At 35.4% G+C, this 11769-nt stretch overlaps 1 protein-coding gene across 1 annotated transcript; it reads left to right on the top strand.

Annotated features, from left to right (window-relative positions):
- The first annotated feature begins 3012 nt into the window (after positions 1-3012).
- Positions 3013-11073, top strand: LOC106150907 (protein mono-ADP-ribosyltransferase PARP3-like). Its single transcript, XM_013523967.3, has 12 exons — positions 3013-3192; positions 3370-3618; positions 3973-4104; positions 4701-4901; positions 5716-5857; positions 6260-6480; positions 6903-6974; positions 7477-7572; positions 7876-7959; positions 8300-8477; positions 9003-9149; positions 9808-11073. Exons 2-12 carry the CDS (start codon positions 3436-3438, stop codon positions 9978-9980), a joined length of 1629 nt encoding a protein of 542 aa, XP_013379421.2. The 5' UTR covers positions 3013-3192; positions 3370-3435; the 3' UTR covers positions 9981-11073.
- The last annotated feature ends 696 nt before the right edge of the window (positions 11074-11769 follow it).

The raw sequence follows: 11769 nt of genomic DNA, 5'->3' as shown, positions 1-11769 counted from the left end.
TGGACCTGTTACGTATACATTAGACGCAAGGCTAATGGTGCAGACCAGTACTTGCTCCGTGATAATGGCTAGCATGTGACATTAAATAAACGATCTTTGGAACATTTAAAATTAATAACGCGTCTTGGGTTCTTGAGTTTTGAGATGATTATTTATTGACCACAGATGGTGTTTTTCTAGAAAATTCGTTTGGATGCAGTCATTTGAGTAAAGGTGGATTAGCCATTAAGGGGAAGGTATTGGATGCCGGACTAGAGTATGAGATTTTTTACTATACCTCGTTGTGTTTCGGAAAATAAAACTAAGTTTCAGTGATTTATATCTATATCAAAATTCAGTGTCAATATAAATATTGTTTACTGTGTGATATTGTTATCGTTTTCTATGTTTCGTCATTTGTGAATTGTTCTGTGTATGCAAAACTGTTTCAACATATTGATTGCTTGAACTTTTGCTTATATGCAAAATTAGAGCACAAGAAAATAAGGCCCGCTTACATGTACCAGCCAGTCAAACTCAGCCACTTTTCAATGCTATGTAGACCGAGATAAGTCAACAGATATTACCGATCTAACAGTGTAGATTACACGGAAATGATGTTCGGGCGTTCGTGACTGAATAATTTATCAGCAAACGGTATGCTAAAAAATTAACAATTTGATTCATTGGGTCTTAACCGCTTTTGTGACGTAGGCATTACAGATAATCTTTTATGTTTTTGGCACGACGGCATAGGAGCGTTAACGATTTTGTAGAATAATCGAAGGAAATCGGATTTAATGGGAAAAGTTATCAGATAAAAGTGAATGATTTATAGCAGTTTCACAAATGTGTTATTTCATTCAGTACTAATTACAAATGGAAGTGTAGCAGCCCTCACCACTTTCGTATGATTTACAATGCAGTAATAGTACAACGCAATAAATCTAAAACTAGCCGAAAGCAGATTTTAATGCTTATCTGCTTTGTTCCAAACACCGTCACGGAATTTATTCTTACTTCAACACGTACAGAATACGCTATGGGAATTATCCCCTACATGCACAAATAATGTAACAAAGAAAGATCGGCTGAAAGATTAGACTTGTGATTTTAACATTTTTCATTTCAGATTACTCAGATTAATGTTACTGCAAGCTGAAATTACATGTATCACTTATGTGTATAGTATTACTACCTCTGATATCATGAGTGCCGCGCACCCATACAAGTCTCTTTTATTGCATCTGCGACAGCAGCGTTGATTGATTTTTATTCCATATGATGTAATGAAACATAACCTTCCTGGACTTCAAAGTGAATAATTAACGTGACCGAGAACGATCTGTGCTCGTTGCGTTGAAGCGAAAGAAAAAAGTGCCGTTTATGATATAATCATTACCGAAAATAATTATAATCAACAGCTTACCATTTCCTGGAGGATGTGGTTCCGATGCTGGGTTAATTATCCCAGTGGCACACCCTGGGTCCTGAGGTCTCTGGAAATTCACCCCTGTTATCAGATACTGGAATGCGGATAACAGGACTGTCTCCTTTAACCCCTGAAAGTCGGGGTGCTCTGAAATGACACTTTATAAATAACCAGCGAGCGGACGTACTTTTGGGGTGTTTTAGTCATACTGTTATTATCACCCTGGTTATGTGAACAGGAGCAGGAATTGTGCAAAAATTCAGACACAATTGGTAGTGATCGAAGTCCCGTAAAAGTACAACAGAAGATAAGGATACTATATATAGTGCAATAATGTATCCACGTTATGACACCTTAGGGAATTTGACAGATTTGCCGCCACATCGCTTCTGTCGTTCTTTGACGTTTCCAACGACGCATAGAGCTACATGTACCATTAGCCGTAGAACGGTTGATAGTAACGCATATACCGGTATGTAAGGGAAGAAGCAGCACATTGAAACCAAATGTATATAGGCCTACATGCATGTACATATCATGTACACAGTGCATCAGTACACCACGAAAGGCCTGACGATGAAGTTAATCGGTATTCTGATCGTAGAATATATGCCCATGCGTATGGTACGTACTATACGCATGGTACGTACTATGTCAAGTATATTAATCGACACAAAATACTGTTGTCCTTCCTTAGGCCTAATGTTCAACGAAAATGGCTACACAGGGGAGATAGGCACAACCAGCACCACCCCCCACCCCCCGTCTTCCCTTCTATTCGTTTGTGTACACCCTACACCCCTCAAGTTACCAAAAATGATTGCGAATTTTTATATATGTGACCGACATCGGTAAATAAAAAGTTGCTTTCGCAAATACCAGGACCCTCGAAATGAATTGTTGTCGCATAGGCCCTATGTAGAAGAACATTTGCAAGCGAACGGCAAAAGTATTTTAACGACAGAAGTTCAGCAGCACAACACATCAATCGACACAAGAATTCAGCATCTCAGGTGGAAAAAATTAAGTAGGCCCCCTACTGTATGTTCTTGCTACGTACGTACGTACGTACGTACTAAGGTCCATATGCCATTTCTTAAGATGGGCACTAGGACTTGCAAAAAAACTGGGAAAACTTCTACTTTCTCGGAAAAAGATATACGTAAGTATTTAATTGAGATTCCTGGCACGGAACTCACGTACTCACAAAATGCTATCAACTCAATTACTCAGATATCTTAATTATCTTTTCTATGCTAGTCACTTGTACTCAAAGTAATTAACTTTCTGAACCCAACTGGTTTTTCAGAATTTTTCAGATCATACTAGTAGTTTTCTTTTGCCACTAACAAAATATTGTTGGGGAAATGCAAGAACTCATCAATTATGCTCAATTTTCGTGAGTACATTATATCTCTGTGCACCTCCCCCCCTCCGTCGATGTCCTTTACCTTCCCATTCTACCCATTAACCCTAAACACCTCAGATGTGACCATTATTCGACGTTTTTTTTCTAAGAATGGGTAACAGACATGTTTTTATGTGTTCCTCCCCACCCAAATGAGGCCGCCACCCCTCCCCCTGTGGCATTGGATAGGAGGGGTGTCTTGTCTTGGATACAACTACTGCGACACCTATATGTTATTTACACAACCCGGAAGCGGCCAATGATTGGTTAGTGATGGGCAAGCACAAACAAGACTTCGCTTGTCAATAAATCGTTGTGTGCGATTTAAAAGGCCGCGGCGTCTGTTCTTGCCATTGACAACTCAAATCGTCAGGTAAGTAAAAGTTTACAGTTAAATTCGAAGATTTTGCAACATTGTTTATGTGTTTTTTGCATTTATTTTTTCTTTGCAACACTAGAGTAGGCGGCACAGACATGCAGTAATAGTACATCCACATTTACACGTACATGTACAGTACTGGCACATAAACGGGTAGCATATCTTCTTCAGTGCCAGTGGCCTGCAAGCTCCATCAGACCGGCTCCACCACCATTATTTACTGTACACTACAATACAATGCCACCAAAGAGGAAAGCTCCTGCTGGAGGAAAGGCAGGGGGAAAGAAAGCCAAGAAGGCGGACTCTGCCGCTGCTGATTCTGACTTGCAGACTGCCATTAAAGCATTAAAGTCCACAGGCTCTGGGAAGAGGAAGAATATTAAGGTGGACAAGTTGTGTCCGATAGCTGGTAATGTGGACGTAAGTATGCACCAAGTACATGGACAATAGAGGGATAGATTAATGAAATTGAGGGGTGACCCCCTCTCCCCTTTCTTCATGTGTACCCTGAGTTTGAGACACACCCCTCTATTGAGAATAGTACTTTGCAGGCTTAGACCCCGAGTCAACCAAGATCCAACTTCAAATAAATAATTTTTGTCATCATCCCCCCCCCCCCCATCTCATAACTTATCCTGTTGTGTTGTTATTTGTAAGTGGATTAATCCACTGCTTAACATTTATTCACTCAAAAGGTTGTTCTTTATATGCACCAATTAATACATATGATATTGAATTTGCATTATTATATTTTAATTCCCCCTTTACATGTAGGTGTGGGAGGAGTATGACTGCATGCTGAACCAGACCAACATAGGGCACAATAACAACAAGTACTATGTCATTCAAGTTCTGAAGACCAAAGTTGGCAATAATTTCTATGCGTGGATTAGGTGGGGTAGAGTGGTAAGTTTATATGGTAATTACTCTGAAAATTTGAACAAAACTGAAAAAAAATTACATTTCCCAGTATATATTTATCCTAGGCTGACACGTTACAAATAAATTGAAAAAAAAATGAAGCACTAAAAAGAAAATAAAAGTGATACTCCAAAGTGGTTCTTGACAAATAATTATGTTTTTGAAAGTGACAGAAAATGATGGTATTAGAAAAATGGAATTTGGATACTGGTAAATTATTGTTGATAGCTTATGATGGTAAAAATAAAACTTGATTATAATTTTCTCAACAATTTTGAATAGAGTATAGATTGTGCCTTATTGTTAACTGTTGGAGAATTGTTAAAGTTCCCAAGAAAATTTTCATAGCTGTAATTTCTTGTTCAAGGTACCATAGTAAATATTAATTTCTCATGAATTATTTTCTTTCAATAGAAAAAATGCATATTAATTTATTTTTCTAATATGTCAATGCTTTTATTTGAGAGATTTGCATGTTTTCTACCATTGAAATATTTCTGTCTCCATTTTTTTTTTTTGGTTACTTATTTGTTTATTAATTAATTAATTAATTAATTAATTAATTTATTATTGTTTTGTAGGGAGAGTCAGGCCAGGACATGTTAAAGGGACCATTAGACGAGAAAAGTGCAGTGGCTGATTTCTGCAAGAAGTTCCGTGACAAGACCAAGAACGCCTGGGAAAACCGTGCCAGTTTTACACCTCATCCTGGGAAATATACCCTCTTAGAGATGGATGATGATGAGAGTGATGATGAGGCAATGGAAGAGACCAAAAAGAAAGTAAGAAATAGGGACTGTGATAATGCATGTTCACCTTAAATTTGTAGATTTTGGCAAAATGTGAAATGCTTCTTTCTGTTGAAGCTTATATAGAAATATGCAGAAATTTCCATTGATATTAGTCCAGACCAATGATTTGCCAGTGGCTAAAAATATCCAGCAAACTGATGAAAACACCTTTCATCTAAGGATGAGCATTGAATTGGTGCCAGTAAATACATGATACGGTATATTTATTGGATACAAAATCATCAGATGACTCATAAAAATGCGGTAGTGTAAAAAGTACACTTCATGTTTGAACTTGTCTGTTTCAAGAATTAATTTTCATTTCACAAATCAGATAATTACACTGAATATTTGAAACAATGAACTTAAACCAAGTACTCCTTATGAATATATCTGAGACTGAGGATTAATATGTCATATCATACTGGAAGGTTACGTAACACGCGTTACAAGGACATTATTTAGTATTGTTACATGCACTTGTTTGGCCTACTTTTGATAAGCTTAATATAATCATGTTTCCTTGCATAATCTTTCGGTTATACAAAATGTGCTGAGTATCTGTATTTATCACTATATGTACGTATGAGTATTAGTATGTAGCCATAGATTCTATGCAGGTTCATGCAATTAATGTATTCTAGTAGTTCTTGACAGTTCATAATCAATGTAAATTAAACTAATACCAAAGTGCATGATAAAAATGAATAATATACTCACATTTAATGTGAGTATTAGCAGATAAGTGGCTCAAGAATGATCGATTTTCACAATTATATGTAATAATAAAAGTATTCTTCTCTAGCTTGCTGCATTAGATGAGGCTGACATGGGTGCTGCCCCCTCCCCCATCTTACCATGTAAGCTAGATAAACCCACCCAGGACTTGATGAAACTCATCTTTGATACAGACATGTTCAACCATGCCATGAAGGAGATGGAGTTAGGTGAATATACTTTGTTTCATAAATGAAAAAAAAAAAAAAAAAACTACAGCCAGCTTCTTAGTTTTCAAGTTCTCATATTTGCCTGCTTCTGAGTTGTTAATGTACGTACTGGTACATGTACATGCACTTTGTGTCTCAAGTGTATAATGTGACTGTTTAATTATCCACTATATTTACACAGACGATTAAAAAGTTGCTTCATACGGTACATTGTATTAGATGGAACAAGCTTTTATGCAGGACTGTTTACAATCAGATTAAAGGTATATATATATATATATATATATATATATATATATATATAAAAGCAGCAAGTTCTCTTTTTTCAAAAATGCTGACAAAACACGCTCCTATAATCATATCATATATCATATCATATATGTAATTTTGTGTCTTTTGTAGATGTTAAAAAAATGCCACTGGGCAAACTGAGCAAGTCTCAAATAGCAAAAGGTTTTGAAGTACTGGATGAGATAGAGAAAGCAGTCCAGGCTGGTAAGAAGAACAAACTGCCAGAGCTCTCCTCCAAGTTCTTCACTCTCATTCCTCACGACTTTGGCCGCCAGAGGCCGCCAGTGATCAGCACCCAAGAACTGGTTAGGAAGAAGATGGATATGCTGCTGGTGGGTGATGATCTGTATTGGTTGTAGTGATTGTGACCTGTATTAAAAACCTTTTTGGTCACCTGCCCCTTTGAGATACCAGCTAGGAGCATGTTTCGCCAAAGAGCTTTACTTACTTATACAGTCTGAAAATTTAGCTACGTCTTTCTTGCCTATTAAATATTATATTTAATATGTGGACTACTAATGTTTAATTTTTGGCCAGATAAAGCTTATAGATTGATCCATACATAACTGCCAATTTAAAGGCTTTTATACAAAAAATGGACAAGACTTTTAAATCGATATACAGGGTATTTATGATAAGATCTTCTGGGGGTGTTTGTCAATTCATGCTGTGTGATTCATTGAGTAATTACCATAAATTTATCTATTACTGAAAAGATTCAAGTGAAGGTATATTTTTAATTTTGCTCATTTAGGTGTTGGCTGACATAGAGCTGGCTCAAAGCATGCAGAAAGAAAAAGAGAAAGAAAAGAAACCTGGCAAGAAGGTAAGAGATATTTTTATTAGCTAGGTTTGATATAAAAATTCCTGTATTGCAAATCACCATGCTGATCCTACATGTGTTTCACTGGCAAGAGCTAAACAACATTTGTTTAAGTCTTGATATTACACATTATTTTACATATTTGCTGTCAGAACCAGTGATACATGTGTTATACATGTACTAGAAACTCGAGTCAGACCAACAAAACATGAAAAATAGCATATTTTGACAATTAATTATATTATTTTCAATTCCTTTCAATTTATGATTTTATTATTATTTTATATATGTATTTTTTAAATTAATATTTCTTTAAAACCCCAAAAATGCAATTTCTACCTAAAAATACCACGACATCTTAAATTCACAACTTTTATTTTTCCCTCTTTAAGTATCACAATAGGAAATGAAATCATCAATTTTATTGACATTAGGAAGTAATCAAGGTAATCATTGTATCAAATATGACCTTAGATCTGTCCTTTGACCTTTATTTCTGTTTCAGGCATTGAATGAGGCCAAGCCCCACCCACTGGATGTCAACTATGGACTGCTGAACTGTGACCTGGAGCTACTGGATAAAAAGTCCAAGGAATATAAGGCAAGCTAAAATAATCATAATTACATTGATTTTGTTGATTTTATTATTATTATTATTATTATTATTATTATTATTATTATGTGAATCCCTCCTGCTCTTAAATGTTCTTCTGGGTCTTTTTTTCTGTGTGTCAGCTGCTTCCTGCAGCTTAGACACAGGATTTTTTCGCAATATGTGAGCTGTTCCAATATGACCGACAATTGTGCATTATTATTATTATTATTATTATTATTATTATTATAACTTTTGTTGTTGTTGTTTTATATGAAAATAAAATGTATTAAGTTAATTGTTTGGTTCCAGTTGGTAGAGGAGTATGCTATGGCCACAAAACACTGGCGTAAAGTCACATTGCAGGAGGTTTGGAAAGTGAACAGACACGGAGAGGTGAAACTTAGTTTGTGGAATTTTTTTTCCATCAATTAATTTATTTATTTTTACTATTTATTTATTTATTCACAAGAAAGGACATTTTCCTGGTATTTTTGGAGGATTTCCTCTTTTTGATCTCATCGATAATTAAGATCAAACTCATTTTTATTTGCCAGCCTGTTTAATCATAATTTTGACAGCACAGATCTTACAGCAAGATACGGTATTGTTTAAAATTGTTATTCATACTTTAGAGCCATCATCCATGATAGGCCAATCAAATAAAGAAATTCCTTTTTCAGATTTAAATAGAAAACCATGCTTTTATTAATGGTAATGTTTTATACCTTTCCAGGATACCAGATTTGCCGAGCACAAAAATTTAGACAACCGCAAATTGCTTTGGCACGGGACCAACGTGGCTGTAGTGGCGGCCATTTTGAAAGGTGGTCTGCGTATTATGCCCCACAGTGGGGGCAGAGTTGGGAAAGGGATATATTTTGCCTCTGAGAACTCAAAATCGGCTGCTTATGGTAAGAAAATTCAAATGTTTTTCAGTCTTTGTACACTGTGACTGTGGGGTTGTTGCTTGGTTTTTATTTAGAACAATTATATGAAATTAGTCCCATAAATGTTGCCTCCGAGAAGTCAAAGTCAGCAAAGCATATGGCAAATGGACATCTTTGAAAACATGATTGCTGGTAATGGCTTTTCTCTTTGTGGTTTGAATTTAACCGATAGTTACTTGTGGAATAAAGGACAATCTTGGCAGCACTGGATTTGACAAAAATTAAGATTCACAAGCATGCAGCTTCTTGTTGTTATATTAAAACCACACCAATTAAATAAGATTGATCAGTCTTATACCCAGTACTTGGTCTTTTTTGATCAGCATGTTCAACCCTGAAATGAATAATTAATTTCTTTAGAGACTACGATTTTTTACTTTGTTTAATATAAATTTTGATATTATAGTCATAACGTACTACTGGGTACATATATAATAATGCCAGGAAAGAAGAGATACACTGCTAGGATGAACTTTTTTGTTATTATAGTCAGGTGCAGTGGTAATGGCACAGGCATTATGTTTGTGAACGAGGTGGCACTGGGCAAAGAGCACTTTATAACCAAAGACAACTGTCAGCTGACAGCGGCACCTAAGGGCTTTGACTGCATTATTGCTAAAGGACGCACTGAACCAGGTAGGGAACCAAGTGTGAATCAGGGATGGACAGAGGCCGTCTTCTGGGTCTTCCAGCAGATGATCAGAATTTTCTAATTTACATTTAGTGACATCTATATTTTCTGGTGGAAAATGGGTCAAAAATGGAGGATGGATCAACAAAGATAATTTGGAAGACCCAGAAAATATCTCTGGATCTGCCCCTTTGAATATGTCAACATTGTATGGTATGGTATACATATAGTGAAGTGTATGATATAGTATAACTTGCTGGTGTGCTAGGAATGAGGCCAAGTCGTGGTGACATTTCCCAATTACTCGCACCCTCCTAAGAAATAAAGAATAGAAATATGGCATGGATTCTCCATACAAAATTGATTGTCTATAAACACCAAATTTTAATATTTTCAGCCCTTGCCTACCAAAAAGAATTGATAATGAATATAATGATATTATGTTGTTGATGTTATTATTATTATTATTTCTGTTAAAATAATATTTTATGACTTTAGATGATATTCTCATTTGAGGTTTTTATGTCTTGGACAATGTAACTATAGCTACAGATACTTTTATCCCATGCAGTTTGCTAGAATTTGAAATGTTAGAATTGTGAAAACAAAACAAAAATATGATTTTGATGAACAAAACTTGAATTATTGTATTCTCAATTACAGACCCTAAAAAAGACAAGACCATGGAAATAGAAGGCCGCACTATCACCATACCTGTGGGGAATCCCGTTCCACAGGACAAGTACAAGGACAGTTATTTTTCCCAGAGTGAATATCTAGTCTATAAGGAGAGCCAGAATAGGATAAGATTTCTTTTGAAGTTGAAAATGTATTAGGAATGCATTTAGGGTTATGAGGCTTTTTTTTTTTTTTTTTTTTTGTTTTCATGTGCACACATGTATTATATTAGTTAAGAAAATGATATATATACCATTGTTTTAGTCTTTTATTTGAATAGCAGATATTAATGTTTTCAGTATACATGCTTTTTTAAAAGCTTATTTTTGGCAGATTTTTGCCTTTTTAATGTCGTGAATTATCATATTATTTGCTTACATACAGTACAATACTTAGCTAAATTTCCATTTTCGTACATGTACAGTGTACAATGTTCATTTGTACTCTACCACATACTAAATACTTCACACACATTTTCCTGACAATGTATAGTGCATGTACTTGTCCATGTATATTGTCCATTGTTGTATACATAAAACAAACGGTTTGTTTAGTATAATTTTCTGCAAAATACTCCACATACCTATATCACATTTCAGACCTGTCATTATCCCCCACAGTCATGTGTATGTTATGTATGGTGTATCTGTTTACCTTTGTTTTTCATTTTCTGTGATCACATTTTACCAGTTAGACACTGGTATGGATAATTTGTGTGGAATTGATATGTTCATAAATATATTGTGATATTTGATGAGGTAAGACTATTGATTCTTAGCTTTACTGCAATCTTTCATATCTGTGATTTTTAGGGTATTTTGTAGTTTATATTTACTCTTAACTTAGGTTCATACATTCTTTTAAGTTTGTTGCATGATATGTCTATTTTTCCAAAAAATATCAATATAATTTAATTTTTAACAATTTAAAGGTAGATGAGTTTTATAAATGTCATATAATATAACAGTTTTGTTATAATTGGGCTTGAGTGGATTTTTAAGATGCCATTTAAACGAAGTTATGTTGTCTGCTATATCATGATTACAAATCTCTTTATGGTGAAGGTTACTTAAATAGGATTCAGAAATTTGACTTACATGTACGAATATAATCATAATAATATAATAATAATATGTATGAAGTTGATAGAAAATCATGTCATGGCAAAAGGTTTTAAGAGGAGAAGCTGGAAAATGAGAATAAAGTACATTTATCTCCATAATATAAACGCTTTTCGGGATTGACAATTGTCGTGCAGAACCGACACGTTAAGAATTTCATCGGTAGTTAACTGGTATTTGCATAAAAATAGTTCATCAAATCTTGTCCAAATGGCAACATGCATGTTCTACAGGCCTACCCAACTACCAGACTCGGCACCTAAGGATCCTGAATTAACTGGTATATCGGACCACACTACCCGTTTTCAAGGTGTGTGTCAGATCGCATTTCGGAGTATCAGCCAGAACACCAACAGGATGAGCCCTGGCATGCTCGGCTGTCACCTTGATTGGATAGTAAACGATTGTCGTAAAATCGCCATATGATTTTAAAACCGGGTGCATAAATTTGAAAGCCACCTAGATGCACCTTAGACTGCCACATTAATCTAATGCAATGTAAAAAAGCCCTATCAAAAGTGGTTAAAACATTCAAACCGAATGTCGTAAAGTCCCCATATATCCCCATAGAGACAATAAAATAGAGTACTCTAAAGTAAGAGTACAGTTTAAGATTGTTCAGCCGAGCGTGGATGAGCCCGCAGTCATGCTACAAAATTTGTTCTGGGGTATGATACTCCGAAATGCGATCTGACACACACCTTGAAAACGGGTAGTGTGGTCCGATATACCGGTTAATTCAGGATCCTTAGGTGCCGAGTCTGGTAGTTGGGAAGGCCTGTTCTAGAAGTCAACAGGAACAGTGCTTTCATGTAGCAACATACAT

The sequence above is a fragment of the Lingula anatina genome, chromosome 6, assembly GCF_051362555.1.
Source record: "Lingula anatina isolate TDL-2025a chromosome 6, LinAna3.0, whole genome shotgun sequence".
Classification (NCBI taxonomy): domain Eukaryota; kingdom Metazoa; phylum Brachiopoda; class Lingulata; order Lingulida; family Lingulidae; genus Lingula; species Lingula anatina.
Note: the sequence above shows the minus strand (reverse complement) of the source record. Positions and strands in the feature narration are given on the sequence as shown.

Excerpts from the sequence above, each read along its gene's own strand:
- LOC106150907 (XM_013523967.3), top strand. The coding sequence starts at position 3,436 with ATGCCACCAAAGAGGAAAGCTCCTGCTGGAGGAAAGGCAGGGGGAAAG. Across the intron at positions 3,619-3,972 it reads CGATAGCTGGTAATGTGGAC|GTGTGGGAGGAGTATGACTG; the intron begins GTAAGTATGCAC and ends CTTTACATGTAG. Across the intron at positions 4,902-5,715 it reads TGGAAGAGACCAAAAAGAAA|CTTGCTGCATTAGATGAGGC; the intron begins GTAAGAAATAGG and ends ATTCTTCTCTAG.